This window comes from Eurosta solidaginis, chromosome 4, assembly GCF_040869045.1.
Source record: "Eurosta solidaginis isolate ZX-2024a chromosome 4, ASM4086904v1, whole genome shotgun sequence".
Lineage (NCBI taxonomy): Eukaryota > Metazoa > Arthropoda > Insecta > Diptera > Tephritidae > Eurosta > Eurosta solidaginis.
The window spans coordinates 50,853,318-50,870,683 of NC_090322.1; the positions used below are offsets into that span (position 1 = coordinate 50,853,318).

Consider the following 17,366-nt stretch of genomic DNA (forward strand, 5'->3'; position numbering starts at 1 on the left):
TCAATATACATAAAAGCCTGATTTGGAGAAATGCCTGAAAATGCTATTGACATCATACGCGAAAAAGAGTTTGGTGCAATATTTAACCCGAAAGGTAAAACTTTCCAACGAAAAGCTCCTCGATCTGTACTGAAAGAAGTTACGTCTTTAGATTTAGGGTGAAGGGGTATTTGGTGAAAACCAGAAAAAAGGTCTAAAGTTGAAAAGTATTTGGCTCTGCCAAGATTGTCGAGTATGTCATCAACGCGTGCTAGTGGAAATTTGTCGGCTATAAGCTTTTTATTGACTGCTCTAAAATCTACGCACATGCGATACGATTTTTTGCCTGTTGGATCTTTTTTCGGTACAAAAATTAAAGGACTGTTATAATTTGAAAGACTAGGTTCGATTAAATCATTCTGTAATAGGGTTTCGACTTGTTTATTTATTTCTTCGCGTTGTGTGTATGGCAAACGGTAATTTTTAATATAGACAGGGGTTTTGTCAGTTAATCTAAGTTTTTGTTCGTAGAAATTATTAAGCGTCATTAAGTCGGTTTTTAACGCAAAAATATCAGAATATTTCAAACATAAATCAAGTAATTTCTTTTTAGCGTAAGAAGGCATTTGTTTTGCCAAAATTGATTTAAGCTCTTCTATACGTTTTGAATCGATAGGTGTATCATTTATGCGATAGACATTGAAGTTTTTAATGTCTTCAGTTTGAATATTGAAATCTTTTACATACTTGACCTCGTCGGTGGTGTTGATAACTTTTATTATGGGATTTTTTGTATCAACGATACATTTTGCTGTGAAAACACCGTTACAAAGTTCTTGAGAATCAACAAAAACTGGACTTGTCGAATTTTTCAAACTAAAAACACGAAAAACTTCGCATCTTGGTGGAATTACAAGAGTATTTGTTGAAGTGCTATGCAAAATTGAAATATTTACCTTTTCTGTCCCTTGTCCGAATGTAATTGTGTCATTAGCATAATTGATTATGCATTTGTTCGTTTTTAGAAAGTCTTTCCCTATTATGCCGTCCGAAGGGATATTAAAGTTGTCATTGACAACGTGAAGGGTCAGAGGAAAAAATGTATTCGATGCGATTATACTTGTATTAACTGTTCCTAGTGTCGTTACCGTATCTGTTGTTACGCCTGTTATATTTATTACGTTACTATCGTCTACTGCTACATCGTTTGCCAAACTGGAAATTTTTATTAGTGAAATGTCTGCCTGTGAATCTACTAGAAAAGAACATATTTAATGTGAATCGCTACAAGCGACTTCGACGAAATCGGAAAAATTTAAATTTAGACAATATATTGACTGAGAAGTATTTAGTCGAATTGCTCCTGCTCCCTCAGTGTTCGCGCCTGAGGGGCTTCGGCATTTAAAGAACGAACATTGGCTGAATTTCTAGAATTTGAACCCTGATTATTGGAATTTCTGTTATTTCCGGACCGATTATTATTGTTATTGTTGGAATTGCTATTGCCTCTATTGTAAATGCGATTATTGCCTCTGTTATAATTGTTATTTCGGAAATTTGTATTATTGTGTTGCCTATTTGCGTTATTATTAAATCGAAAATTACTATTGTTGTTGTATCTGAAATTACTGTTGCCTCTGGAATTTCCACGGAAATTATTATATCTTATCGGACGTGACCGAAACGCTAACACTTGCCGCTCTTTAACTTCCTGTTCTCGCTCTATAATCATTTTTGCTACTACGTCCTTTGAGTCTTTGAAGGTTGTTGACGCAAGGATTGATTTCACCATATCTGACCTACTATTTAATCTACAAACGCTAATGGTTTGTTCAACTGCCATCTCATGGGCTTTTGCCTTCGTCATACCTTCAATGATTAGACAGCGCTCTAACGAGTCAGAAAGCTCTTCTACCTGCTTTGAAAATTCTGAAAAATTGTTATTGGTTACTCTTAAGGCTGCGATTTTTCCCGCGACAACTTTCGAGTTGTCTGGCCTAATTTCACTACATAGCGCTTCCTTAATTTGGTTGACATATTCTATATGCGTTGGTAGGGCTTCGCGAGCTTTGCCTTCGAGCTTGGATTTTAAAAATGCAATAAAAGTAGGAGTTAAATTTTCGTTAGAGAATACTTCCATTAATTCAACTTTATTTATAAACGAGCCAAGTGCTAATGGGTCTCCACTGTAGTTGTCTCGCATAATCGAGGCACAAGTATTAATTAACGATTTTTTCTCCTCGATTGTGGCCATGGTTGTAACGTTAAGAACCGGAGTTAGAATAGAAAAACTAGAATTTGGAATTACAGGTTGATCAGCAAATCCTAAAAAGTCTGCACTCAGGGATAATTTATAATTATATTCACTTGTTAAGGTATCAGTTGACGATGCACTTGAAGATGAATCAGAATCTGAATTATTGGAATCTATATCTTGCTCTGAGTTTTCGGAATCTAAATTTTGCTCTGAATTTTTGGAACTTGAACTCGGATGGGAATCTTTAGAAACAACCTTCCCGCTTCTTAGGTCCATACGCGTTGAAACGAATAGACAAAATATTAAAATTTCTGTTGCAAGATATGTGGAATTTGTTTATGAAGATTGAATAGAAATTGATTTTAAAGGAAATTAAATTGGAACGGGTTGAGTTGAGCTCAAAAGAAAATTATGAAAGTATTCTTAAAGGAAATTTATGAAAATATTTTAAAAGAAATTTGTGAAAGTATGTATTTTTGAAAGCTTTTAGATTTTAGTTATAATTATACAATTGGTTAGCGAATACTTATAGCAAAAAACTTTAGTTAGTGAATTTTATTGAAATACTAAAGTTAGTGATTAGTTAATGAAAAGAAAGATTAAAAAAATATTTACTTTACGCTTTTGTTGTCCGCAAATCCAAATCCAATGATTGGAATTGGCTGAAAATTTTTCATGCAAAACGAAAGTGGGAATTGGAATTTACTTGCAATTTAAAAGATGTTGAATATTGTTTACGAGTATATTTATTGAAATGTAATAATTTTTAATTGTACAGAATGTGAAAAAAATGTTTGTATTTGAAATGTATGGGAAAAATTATAATTTTATTTGAATTTAAATGCAAAGATTATAGAATGGCAAATGTTTTTGTACAGGCTTTAAACGGACGCACCGTTCTTATCAAAATTGTATGGTTTTATTTTTATAGATACGGGCGCACCGCATGTTTCCAAAATTGTACAATAAATGTCCTGTATTTTGTGTTGATGGAGCCCACTGTAGGGCAGAGTGGGACTAAACTAATGAAAACTTTTATTGAAAATTTATTGAATCACAATTGTTGTAATAACGAAAAGAACGAATGAAGTTTTTAATGCAGTTTTTGTCCGACTCTCTCCCACAGTGCCTACCTGTTAGGTTACACGTATACCTATATGTATGTGCAGTTTGAATGTAATGTAATGCAAAAAAATATAAATTTTTGAAAAGTAACTTTTGCAGAATTGCAGAGAATGAATATAATATAAAATATATTTACATTAATTTAATATGCATGTACCGTGAATGTCGCAAAGTGAAAAAGTTTATATTTATTTATTTATTGTATTTTCATTTTAATAAGCAAGAAAGATAAATGTTGAAAAGTGAAAAAAGTTAATCATGTATAAAATGTATGTATTATACCGACTGCCGCTACTGTACCACCGTATAATTGTTCGCTGCTCTGCTGCTGATGTACAATTTCCGCTATCTTCTCTTCTTTTTGTGATCCCGTTATGGAAGCGGCGTGGCAAGTGCCGTTGTTTTCCAGATGAAGTATTTTGTTGTAGTTTTATGTATCGATAATGATGCTGTTATGGAAGTGGCATTTCCATCAAAATTTATAATTTTCCATGATTTTTCGTAAATTTTAGTGTATTTAAATGTAATTTTGTAATTTTTGCATGTAATTTTTCTTGTTTTTTTTTTTATAAATTTTGTATGTTTCAGTAGTTCAATTTTTTTTTTAAATGTGGTTCCACCATGATAATATACTTTTAATTAAACGTTTAGTGTGTTTTTTGATATTTTTCATTTTTGAATATTTTTCTAAATTTTTTGATTAAAATTTTTCTTCGAATTTGTTTTTAGGAATTTTAAACTTTTTTTTTGTAGGAATTTTAAACTTTTTGTGTTTTTTTTTTGTAGATTTTTTTGTAGGGTTTTTGTAAATTTTGTATTTTTTTGTAGATTTTTCCAGATTTTTGTATTTTTTGTAATAGTTTTTAATGTTTTATACTTTTTTTGTAATTTTTTTGATTTTTTAAATTTTTGTGTAACATTTTTTTTGATTTCATAAATTTTATGGAAAATTTATATACATATATTTTTGGCTTTTTTTTTTTTGTTAAATGTTCATTTTAGGAACTGCCCTCCAGTTTCCACGCCTGTTGGGAGGCTTGCCTACTCGCCACTCTCCGATTTTGTAGGGCTTCGGCCCACGGTCGCCATTTAATAGATCCATTTACGGATCTATATAAAAATTCCGCACGCACCCAAATATGCGAAAACTCGCACGCACTCACTTGGCTGTAATTTTAATTTTCCAAACAAATAAACTGAATTTCTTTTTTTTACAATCAAAACGTATTTTTATTTGTAAATGTTTAGTTCAACACTCAGTTTTCGCTTTGTTCTTAGTACAATTGTGTTTTGTATAAACTTTATAAATTTATTTAGTTTCTAGTTAGGCTTACACACTTTTTAGTTAACTTAACAAACTCTTTTTTTTATTTCATGTAACTGTACAAAAATAGTTTCGCGGTTCTCTTTTTTTCTTACGTGCGCACTTTTATTTTTCGCCTCGTTTCAAGTTGCCGGTTTTCTTTATACTGAAAACTGCCGCTAACGCAACTCTGTAGCTCGGCAGTTTTACTTTACGTTGCTTAGCAACGAAATTAATGATGGCGTCGAAAATAAATTATGGCGTCGAGCAACGGCAGTGGTTCATTTGGAGAGATTAGCAGCGTTTAGATCGAGACGATCAGACTTAGGTGGAGGGCAGTGTCACGGATATTAGCATCACTAAGCTATACCATCACTAAGGCGATGTTAAGGCCATGCTAAGCGATATTTACGTCAATAATCAAATCATGTATACACATATATAAGGCAGCCGAGAGATGTCACACACAGATGCATTTACTTATACGCCTATGTGTGCGCGAGAGACTGTAAACTACAAACATTCACATCAATAATTCAATCATTATGTATCTACATAAACGAATAAATAATTGCGTCTACACATATGTACCATGTACGAATATGAGCAGCGGAGAGTCAATGCGCAAACACATACATATATCTGAGATACTCCTATAAGTACGCAATGAGAAAAACTATAAAATTGTGCAATTGTAGTTACAGCTGAGAAGTTTGAGAGCTACTGGACTAGTAGATTCTGGAAGCGCCTAGAAGATGTATAAAATTGTGCAATTGTAGTTACAGCTGAGAAGTTTGAGAGCTGCTGGACTAGTAGATTCTAGAAGCGCCTAGAAGATGCGAATGTTAAAATCAAAGAGTATAAAAGGCGACAGATGTAGAGGCGCTGGAATTCAGTTTGATTTGAGTTGTCAAGCAGTTTCGATTAAGACGATATCTAGCGAGCAATAGCAGTATTATTTTGAATAGTAGTTTCATTGAGCTATCAATCAGTGTGGTTATTAAGCAAGCTATTCGTTGCACAGTTTGAGTGTTATTGTGAAGTACTTTAATAAAGGCCATTTTGCATTATTACAAATTGGAGTTATTTATTCAACAGTTTAGTGATTCGAACTTAGCAGAGGATTGCAAATAAGAGGATTTGCAAGTAAAATTCGTTACAATATATTGAAATAAAGGCAAATTCGGCTGGCACTGTGGGTATCACTTCTGTGTTTCGACTGCTGAGTTGTTGTTGTAGCGATAAAGATACTCCTCGAAGGCCTTGGGGAGTGTTATCGATGTTGATGGTCGTTTTTCGGATGCAGATCCGGTACGTTCCGGTAACAAGCACTATTAAGGTACTAGCCCGACCATCTCGGGAACGATTTGGTATGACCACATGAAACCTTCTAGGCATCCTGCTCTCCCGATACAAAATGGCCTGCGGTGCTGGTGTGGCGGTTTTCCCCAAACAGCTAAAAGTCGCAATATTCATCCGTCTTCGAAACATAACTAGATCTTTCAAGCAGAGATACTAAGTATAGAGAGGGCCTGTTTTTTCCGGCTAGAGAATCGGGTAAGCGACCGTATTAGATTCCCCATATATGTTCTCTAAGGCAGTCGAAAACTGTAAGCGGCCGTAACGCGAAGCAGCAAACATTGCGGCTATAACGCTTACGCTCAGTCACGGTTCATCGGCCACTTATATCCTTAAAAAGTGGCATTCTTATCAACCTCAAGAAAGCCTCAAATCGCAATTGCTACTTTAAGGATACTTGCAAAATCACTGTAGGCTATAATTAAAAATTCTGTTTTTTAAAAAACGTATTTTGATTATATTTTATTTTGGTATTTTTTTTAATTCTTTTATTTTATCCAACTTCAAACAATGAAAATTTTTGATAATTGAAATATCAAAATTGAAAATTAAAATATTGATAAAATATTTTAAAATTACAAAGTTCAAAGTAATTAAAATACAAAGTTAAATAAAAATAATAAGAACCCTACAATTATTCCAGGACAAAATCTATTTTGCAGAGACCATGTATTTTTTGTTGTTGGATAGTATAGCTCTCTGGAAGTTTTCCTCTTTTACCAGTTGTAGCGCTACTTGTAACACGGTGTGAAAGGGTTAAAGTCAAATTTAAATTTATTCCTGAAAAATACGTATTTGTATCTTAGCATATCGACATCTAAGTGGAAGAACAGTAGACAACAATTTTCTTTTTTGTTGATATTTTTGATCGGGTGAGAGCTAGAATTGTTTACAAAGGCGAGTTCAGTACCAGGTGTTATTATCCCAACATCTGATTGCTTCTTCTTTTGATTATTTTCCATACAGTGCATTGTGCTTAAATATGTCAGTTAATCGAAATTAATTAAAATTTTCTTTTGAATTGACATTCCACTGCACAGCGAATTGGTTCAATTCGCTTTGCCACCACTTGGTTGTTTAGGAACGATTTTTCGTTCTCCAAGAGCGGAAATTAATGCTGAAGATGGGAAAACGCAGAAACCATTTTATTTCAAAACCAAAGAGATGACGTAAAATCGCTCCGAAATAATTCTAACAAAAAGTTATTTCAAAAATGCTTTATCTCAGCTGAGAGTCGATGCTGAGTGATTAATATTGCGGCGAATTTTAGCATCACTTAAGTTATTAGTAAATAAAGGCACAACGACAATAAAGCAAGCTGGCACACTGGTGTACATGAATAAATCAATCATCATTTACACACATACATACAAGGCAACGAAGAGAGAGAGTGTGGGTTGCTACAACAACAACAACAAAGAGATAACACACACAGATGTAGTCATCAGCCGAAGTTGTTACTCACACATACACACATACATATGTAGCTCAATTACCAAACAGGAGATACAGCAGATCTAGAAGTCGAAACGTCTAGACTTTAGTAGAAATATGCGAATGAAGCAACGGAGAGCATAAAAGCAGCCCAAGCTGAGTAATCAGTAGGCAGTTTGATTTAAACACGAAATTAGTTGTGAAGTATAAGTGTTATTGTGAAGTACTCTCAAAGTAGTCTCATATAGACCATTTTGCATTACTGAATATTGGAGTAATTTATTCAACAGTTTAGCGATCCGAACGATAGCAGAGGGTTCCAAATAAGCGCAATTTCATTCGTTACAATATGTAAAATAGTATACGCTAATTATTCAAATAAAATTTTATTTATTTACAAGTATTTGTTTATATAAAACTGTTAAGTTATACTTAAAATACGTACAATAATTTACATAAACTTGTACGAAATAAAATATAAAACCTGCCACACCGAAAATAATCTTTTTGTACGATAAATATTTATGCATGTTTTCTCTCATATCTCGAAACCGTCCACGATTCTGAGCCATAGAACAGAACAGGGCAAACTTACAGAACGTAAGTATTTTCCAAAGGATTTGGTGCATGTTCTTTACCAATTTTAGGGTTGTGTCGCTATTATCTTGCGCCTTATTTTATTTTTATAGCCGGCGCAACGTGTATTGCGTAATTGGGATATCGAGCTCGTCATCTCCCTCGTTCCCTCGAAAATATTTCCCACCATTACTTAAGAGCACTCTGTACGTCGGTTACCAAATAGGCGTATCCCTTCCCTTTTTGCATTACTAAAGCGCTCACTTTTCCGCTTTTTGCTGATTCTTTAAGTATCGTGAGCCGTAAGGCAGCGTCCTATTTTGTTGTTTTTCGGGCTCGCTGGTGGGTGCGAAGTGTCACGTTGCTCGGTTACATCGTCAGGTGGAATATTACTAGTGTGAGCCGAGTTGAGTTATCAGCAGCTGGCTGTTTCGTGAGCAACTTCTCGACGGCAAACTTTCCTTTGGTCGCAGCGGCAGTTTCTTTCCTACAGAGTGGACTTGATAATAGAACCTCGCAGCGTGCACATTAACCGCTCGATTTGTATGGACGAAAGTTAACCTATATCGCGTCATCGATTTTTCGATAGGATTTGGGCTCAGAAAAAAAAAGTTCCATTACGCATACCCTAATAATTTTTGAGCCTGCAAAATAATCGATTTTTCGACCAAAATTCTTCTAAATCTCCATAAAAGAAATTTTTTTTTTCAAAAAACTGCATTTACCAATTTTGCATTTGCCAATTAACACAAAAAAAAAAAATACATAAAAAACGATTTGGAGCCTTGAAAATGAAAAAATGCATAAAAAATCGTTGAAATTTTGCAGGCTTAAAAATTATTTTTTTGGGTATGCGTAGTGGAACTTTTTTTCCTGAGCCCAAATCCTATCGAAATATCGATGGCGCGATATCGGTTAATAAATCAACCCAGTCTAGTGCACATACTTAGAACACTGGCGCTATGCCTGCCGTCAATCAAAACGTGATCGATTTTGTTTCGTGTTCTTCGATCTGGAAATATACGATACGGCACGGGTATCGCTCTTCAAGTATCGGGTACCCGGTAGTATCGAATCAGAAAGGCTCGATGCTCAAAGTATCGGTTCTAAATTTATTTGTGCATTTATAGTAGGGTTCCGATAAATTTACTTTTTTAGCCGGAGCATCATCTTTCATTCGCATAACCTAGCCCGCGTATTCGCTAAGTTTTAATTCGCTGCACTATGTTGATAAATCTCGTACAGCTCATCATTAAATCTTCGGTACTCGCCATCGCTAAAGCGTAGGGGTCCGAAAATCATTCGAAAAACTTCTCTCGGGCACGTCCAGAGCCGGCTCATCTGATGTTGTCCAAACATAGCTCGACCATCTCGGAAACGATTTATATGGCCACATTAAACCTTCAGGCCATCCGTCCCTCCCCACCCCCAAGTTCCATGAGGAGGTTGGAGTCGCCAGAGCCTCGTCTGTTAGACAAACAGGATTCGCCGCGGATAGGTGAGGTTGACAATTGGGTTTGGAGAAGCTATATATTGCGCTGGCAACCTGTAGGGTTGCGCCACACAGCCCCTTGAATCTGGTATTTTAGTCGCCTCTTACGACAGGTATACCTACCGCGGGAATATTCTGACCCCCTAACCTGCTGGGGGTGTTGTCATAGTTAATGCTTGTGCGCCATATAGCAGGACGGGTTTGATAAGTGAGCATGATTTTCATTTGCGGATGGAGGACTTTACTTTTCAATTGCCCACCTAGTCCAAAGTAGCATTTATTGACAAGCGTGATTCTTCACTGGATTTCGAAACTGATGCTGTTGTTGTTAATGCTGGTTCCCAAGTAAACGAATTCTTTAACTATTTCGAAATTATAGCTGCCAACTGTGACGTGGTTGCGATGTCGCAAATGGGCTGATTCTTTGCTCGATGATAGCAGCTACTTCCCTTTGTCCTCATTCACTAACAAACTCAGCTTTTCCACTTCTTTCCTCAGTTTGGAGTAAGCGGAACTTATGGCGCGGGTGTTCCAGAGCAGTTGAGTTCTGCAGCTACTATAATTTTCTCCCGCATGAAATGAAAGAAATCGCACGATAGGGGGTCACCCTGTTCGAAACCTCGTTTAGTTTCGAACGGCTCGCAGAGGTTGTTGTTGTTGTTGTTGTAGCAGTGCTTCGCCCAACCTAACAGCTGCGACCGATCACAAATTGTCATCAATATCCTCTAACGGGAGTCCAAGGAAACTTACAGTTTCAACAGGGGTGGACCATAATGAGAGGGGTGTTAGAGGCGTTGAACCCACATTACAATTAAAGAGATAGTTTGTGTCATGTGGGGACACATTGCAAGCGGGGCATACATTTTGTATGTCGGGGTTAATTCTGGATAGGTAAGAGTTTAACCTGTTACAGTATCCAGAACGAAGTTGAGCTAGAGTGACTTGCGTTTCCCTGGGGAGTATGCGTTCCTCCTCCGCAAGTTTTGGGTACTGTGCTTTGAGTACTGGATTCACCGGGCAATTCCTGCCATAAAGGTCCGACGCCTGTTTGTGGAGTTCACCAAGGACCTGCTGGTGTTTTTTTGCTTCATACGGCTGAGTCCTCAGTTGCCGTATTTCCTGAAATTGCTTACGGAGATGACTCCTTAAGCCCCTAGGCGGTGTTGGCTCATCAATCAGATGTTGTTGGGATGCCCAGTTTTCTGGGTATTCAACAGGAACTGTTTGGTTAGCATCTCATTTCTCTCCCTGATGGGGAGTATTCTCGCCTAATTATGTAGATGGTGTTCTGGGGCCATAAGAATATAGCCCGTGGCGATTCTGAGAGCAGTATTTTGGCAGGCCTGTAGCTTCTTCCAGTGTGTAATTTTTAGGCTTGGCGACCATATAGGGGACGCGTAGCACGCAATCGGCTGGCTAATTGCTTTGTATGTGGTAATGAGCGTTTCTTTATCTTTTCCCCAAGTACTGCCAGCAAGAGATTTGAGGATTGTATTACGGCTCTGGATTTTCGGAATAATTGCGGCAGCGTGCTCACCAAAATATAGATCCTGATCAAACGTCACACCCAAGATTTTGGGGTGTAGGACAGTCGGTAGCGAAGTGCCATCGACGTGGATGTTCAAAATGGTCGACATTTGGGACGTCCATGTTGTAAATAAGGTCGCGGAGGATTTAGTCGGTGATAATGCCAGGTTTCGCGAGGCGAAAAAACTGGAGAGATCAGGGAGGTAGCAAAGCTGTTGCAAAGCTCATCGATCTTTAGGCCTCGGCCTGTGGCCATTATTGTGCAGTCATCGGTGTAGGAAACGATAGTAACTCCTTCTGGTGGCGAAGGTAGCATCCCTTTAAATTTGCTTTGAAGTAGGGGAGCAAAATTGCTTCAACCGTCTTGGCTACTGGCAATAAGAGAGATATCGGGTGATAAGACTCTCCTATGTTAGCTGGTTTCCCAGGCTTTAGTAGCGGGACCACCTTGGCCATTTTCCATATATCGGGTATGACAAAGGTGGTAAGAGACAGATTGAGGACATGTGCTAAATATTTGAAACCCTAGGCTTTTAAGCATCGGCATGGCTATGCCGTCTGGGCCCACTGCTTTGGATGGTTTAGCATGACCGATGGCATCCTCAACCTCTTTAGCGGTGATGGTAATTGGTGACGCGCTGAATTTATGTTTATGTGCGTGTCTGTAGGCCCTCCGTCTATCTTTGTCGACCGTAGAATGCATTATATATTGTCGGCAGAAAGCGCTCGCGTATTTTTTCGCATCCGACAGCACTTTATCGCCAAAGGCGATGGAAACTTTGTCATTGTGCCTAGACGGATTCGATAGGGACAAAAGTTTACCTACACCGGCAGAGAGGTTACAACCGCTTAGGCGCTCCTCCCATTTCGCCCGCTTGTGTTCATCCACAAGCAATCTGATGCGTTGGTTTATATCCCTTATTTGTGGGTCGCCGGGATCAAGCTGTCTTATAAGGTCGCGTTCTCTCGCTAAACTTGCGGCCTCCGCCCGGAAGTGGGGCCTAATTTCGGGAATTCTTCCAGCGGGAATAAAACGAGCCGAGGCGGATTCAATGACCTTGCGGAAAGTACGCTCCCCTTGGCGGGCATCAGTCAGGATAGGGAGGGCAGCAAAGTGGTTGTCTGTAAAGGATTTGTACTCGTCCCACTTTCCTTTCTTAAAGTTAATGAAAGTGCGTTTTTCTGTGACGATGAAGTCGGCGGAACGCTCGAACGAAATAAGTATAGACAGGTGGTCGGATGCCAATTACCATCGGCTGCCAGTTGACGTAGTTTACGAGTTATGCGCTCACGATTGAAATATCCGGCGAACTGTGACAGCTTCCTACCATACGTGTGGGGGGCGTCTCCGTTTATTGTGCAGAACTTCGTTTCTTCTATTTGATCCGCCAACATCTCACCCCTACTGTCCGCCCGCAAGTTTGAATGCCATAGATCGTGATGGGCATTGAAATCGCCTAAGATAATGCGATTGTTTCCAGTGAGTACGGCGCTGATATTAGGGCGGTATCCACTGAGGCAACAGGTGGCAAGAGGGATGTACATGTTGATGATTTCTAGGTTTGCATCGCCTGACCGGACAGATTAGCATTGACGTTCTAAGACACCGTCCCTGCGGTCGATGCCGGGATCAAATACATGATATTGCACAGAGTGGTGTATGATAAACGCGAGGCCGCCTCCATTTCCGCTCTAGCGATCTTTTCTGTGGACATTATACCCAGCACAGGTCTGCAGTGCAGATCTTGCTGTGAGTTTAGTCTCTTGAATCGCAGCAATGTGGATGTTGTGCCGCTTCATGAAATCGACTATCTCCGTGATCTTCCCAGTTAATCCATTACAGTTTAACTGCAGAAATCTGAAGTGCATAGGGGAAACGTCGCCACTCTGGGAGTAAGTGACGGGTGACTACGCCTGGGTATTGTGGAAGGTTAGGACGCAACTGCAGTTGTGGCCCTCGGACTGGCCGTCGTTGGGTAAGCATTGGGGTACCCGGTGTATTTGGGTATGCGGCCTGGCAACATGGCGCAATGAAACCCGTCGAGGGGTTGCCGTCGCGGAGACCAGAACATCTAGGAAAGTGGCACCGTCCATGGCAGGAGCCGCATTGGGCGGATGTCGCAAACACATATATTCTGTGCTGGCAAAGGGTGCAAAGGGAGGTAAGGACTAAGAGTCTGTTTCCCTGACCTACACAATTGCTGCCGGAAGAGGGGGGGGGGGGCGGGGGCAGGGGCTGGTGCTCGGCATTGTTCCCGACTCTACTACGGAGATTGTAGGTATGAGTGGGAACAGCCGTAAGAGTTGGTGGCGCCGTGGTGCGCGAGCAACAGCGGGTACTTGTTGTGGCTTGCTGAGCAGCGGGGTGCTGGAAGGTAGTTAGGGGGGGGGGGGCGCTAAGGCGCAGACTACGGGACGTCCTAGCGCGTGAACAGCAAGGTGCCACAAAAGATATATAGAAGTTACGTGGACGTCTGGTTTTGGGATCTAGCCTAGAGCAACCTGTCCGATGCAACCATCCCTTACACGAGACACACTGACAAGAGTATGACCGTCCTAAAAAGATTCTTTCCCGGCAGATGCAGCAAAACCATTTCTCAGGACCGGGGTCAGGAGACGGACCCGGATTGGGTTCGATACCTTCCCGGCGCAGGAGAATATGGAGCAGTCCCGCTGCAAGGAGCTGCTGGGAGGATGACAATTTGTGGGAGGGACGCAACAAATTAAATGGGGTTACACTGAAATGGCAGTTCTTGGTCGGGAAAAATCCCGAGTCGCTCCGGTACATAGAACCGACGGCCTTGGGAAGCGGCTCGCAGAGGTCCTTCCCAATAGTATTCGAGCTGATGGTGTTGCTTAAAGTAAGTTTGTACAGCCGTATAAGTCTTGCGGGGAAAACAAATTCAGACATAGCGGCATATAGGCAGCTCCTTTTAAATCGACGAAGAGGTGATGTCTGTCAATTCTTTTTTCCCGGGGTTTTCCAATATTTTGCGCATAGTGAAAATCTGGTCGATGATAAATTTACCAGTTCTGAAGCCGCACTGATAAGGACCAATCGAGGAGGTATTGTCAATCGTCAATACGAACTTTTGCCATGCACTCCAGCGGGATAGAGGGCTTAGAATATAACCGCGGTTGGTATGCCTGTCGTAAGAGGCGACTAAAATACAAAATTGATTCAAGGGGTTGCCAGCCAATATATAGCTTCTCCAACCCTATTTTCAAACTCACCCACCCCTGGCGAATCCTTTTTCATTAACAGCCGAGGCTCTGGCGACCCCGAACTCCTGATGGATCTAGGGGTTGGGAGGGCGTTATGGCCTCGAAGGTCTAATGTGGTCATACCAGTTCGTTCCCGAGATTGTCGGGCTAGTATCTTTATGGTGCTTGTTACCGGAACGTACCATCAACATTGAAAACACTCCCCAAGGCCTTCGAGGAATGTCCTTATCGCCACAACAACAACAAAAACAACCGTTTGCCATGAAGAATTCGTTTCGTTCTACCTTGAAATTATAGATGTAATATAAAAAAAAAGACAACAAAATTGTTTTCGCTCTTGTTTTATACGGTTGTATTTGTAATGTAATTTAATACACAATTTATATCTTTTATTACAAATTATTTAAGAGGGAAGTGTTTAGCTATGCAGTAATACAGGGTTTTTGAGTTAATATAAATGTCTAGGATAATTAAATTTAAAATCATGAAACTTTAACTAAATGTAAATGAATGTAAATCAGTTATTCATTAGCGGTATATATAATACGACAAATGTACAATTAACAAGCTCTGAAGTATACAACACTAACTAAAATAAAATAAAAAATCCTTTTGAAAATTTTGCATATTTTTCGCTGTAATTTTTTAATTTCTTTCTTGCTGATTTACATACACATACACTTACATACATTCATAAATGTGAACAACGAAATTCCTGGCGCGAATTAAAAGTAAAATCGTTTAATAATTAATTTGATGAATCGCTTTAAGCTCTTAAAGCGACAAATTGATGGAAAACTTCCAGTATGTGCGAATCCAAGTCGGTTGTGAAGAGCAGAGTCTCAAGCGTACTGCTATACTTTTGCACTTGCTCGTGATGCTGATTTGTAAAAGAGAGAAAAATAAAATAGAAATTTTAGTTTTGCAGCGAACATATAAATATATATATACATATATATATATATATATATTATTACCATTAGAAAAACTTGCTGAAGACGCCCAATAGTCCAACGATACCAATCGGTATCTGGATCACGTCCGTCCGTATCAGAACGCACTAAATGTTCAGATAAAATCATAATAAACCGTTGGAATACAATCAAGAATAAACGTTTCTGATCGACATTTGCTGATTCCAGTTTCTCTTCCATACGTTCGACCATCTTTAGATAATAAAAATTAATAAAGTTATTCAGTGAAGACTATGTAGCTATTATCCGGTTGCTGGCACATGGTTTATTTGAAACTCTATTTTATTTGGTTATAGCTGACGATTGATACTCCCCTACTCTTTCTCTCAATTCCTCATTTTCTTCCCTTTCCTTAAATTTTCTTATATTTTTCACTCTCTCTCTCTCTAAATTTTCCTATCTCCCAACGCTCTCTCCTCTACCTCACCCTAATCCTATTCCTTCCCTATCATATTCCTCTCCCTCTGAATCTCTCTCTTCCAATTTATATCCCTCTCCCCTACCCCTTCTTCTATCTTTCCCTGTACATCATTATTTCAATTTATCTCTCCGTCTCTCTGCTTCCGTCCCGCATCTTTAACCTCTCCTCTATATCCCCATCACGCTCCCTTTACCTCTCCCTTTCGCAGTAAAAAATTACTATGACCCTAAACTGAAATGCAACCGACATTCAAAGCACTATCTATATATACATAGCTTTCGTTAATTGTAACCTTACCTACTCGAGGCGAGTCCTGTTACAAATGTGAATGTATCATACACGTATTTAAAAGGCGAGACCCAGGCGACCCCAAGTTTCTCATATGTGGGTGAAGGTTCAACGTGCTCATATCATATTGTTTCCATGATGGTCGGGCACCACCTAGGTACTAGTTGAATGGTACTTGTTAGCGAAACGTACCGCATCTCTAGCCGGCAAAGGAACAACACTGAAAAGGGCAACATCTTTCCGACGGCTGAAATGACGGAAATTTCCGGCCAAAGCTGTATGTATTCCAGCAAGGTAGCACCGTGAACAGTAAGTCAGTTCTACGTACCGGAATGAGTCGAAATTCTTCAATCCGTATAACCGTGTCTAATCCGTCTTTTCTTATCCATGAATGGATGTGCCGACTTGATAGAAGCAAGCTGCCGTTCAACTAACCGCATTTGGATTATAATAAGGCCAAATGTTGAATGCTCACGACTGACACACGAAAACAAGGGGTCCATTCTATACACATACTGAGTGACCACAGACACGAACAGAAGCCGGTAAAGATCTGGCTGAGAGAGTGGTTGGTTGCTTTGTTGCTCGCTGTGCCGCCCGGATACCAAAGACTCAAGCCCTAGTAGCGCACGGGCGCCATTTTGATGCACATTCTCCTGGAAAAATTTGCTTTTACTACGGCTAGTCGGTGCTCCGTTCAAACCAATTTGTTCGGACAGTGAACATGTTGATATCTTTAACAGAACATTTAGCTACTTTCTAAAGTTCCAACATTATATAACTGCACATAGTTAGAAAAGTAGTGTGTGCTATAGCTGCACATTCACACACGTAGTGCGCAACTGTTTCTTTGCTGCCCTCCTCACCACAGCTCCTGCAAATGCTGTTGAAAGGGATCCTCCTTCTGACAGAATGCAGGCCAAACGGGCAGCATCCCATGATTGTGGCAGTAATGCTAAAGATTTCTTCCTTATTTAGTAAGTACTCTGTTCTCCTACTATCGTAGTTCCGACAGGTTTGCTTGGTTATCTTGCAGGTTTCCGAGTATTACGAGTTAGACACCGCTAGCTCCCTGAATCTGCTATATATATTGTTTTTGAGCGATGTAAGTGGATGTTGCAACTCGACCGCCTCCGCAGCATCTAGCAGTGCCCCTGCCCGTGCAAGCTCGTCTGCCTTTTCGTTGCCCTCAATGTTCCATGTAAGAGGTATGTTTGCGAAGTGGGCTGTGGCTTGAAGCGATCTATTGCAGTTGCTGGCCGCCTTAGACGAACTGAAGTGAGAGTTAAACGCTATGAGTGCTGCTTGGCTATTTAAGTAAATCCGCCCCTCGCGCACCACATCGATTTCTACGACAGGGGCGTACACGTAAAGTTGGGAAGGCGGACTTACAGCAACCCCTTAAG

The 17,366-nt window shown here is 39.6% G+C and overlaps 1 protein-coding gene across 1 annotated transcript in view; it reads right to left on the reverse strand.

The window, feature by feature from the left end:
- Positions 1–14,602: 14,602 nt before the first annotated feature.
- The window catches only part of Cbp80 (Nuclear cap-binding protein subunit 1), a 56,870-nt gene continuing 54,106 nt past the window's right edge, over positions 14,603–17,366 (reverse strand). The window contains exons 7-8 of the mRNA XM_067781515.1: positions 15,255–15,443; positions 14,603–15,157 (exon numbers count right to left, since the gene is read on the reverse strand). Of these exons, the coding sequence (XP_067637616.1) occupies positions 15,044–15,157; positions 15,255–15,443 (303 nt within the window). The 3' untranslated portion in view covers positions 14,603–15,043. The remainder of the gene's footprint in view (positions 15,158–15,254; positions 15,444–17,366) is intronic.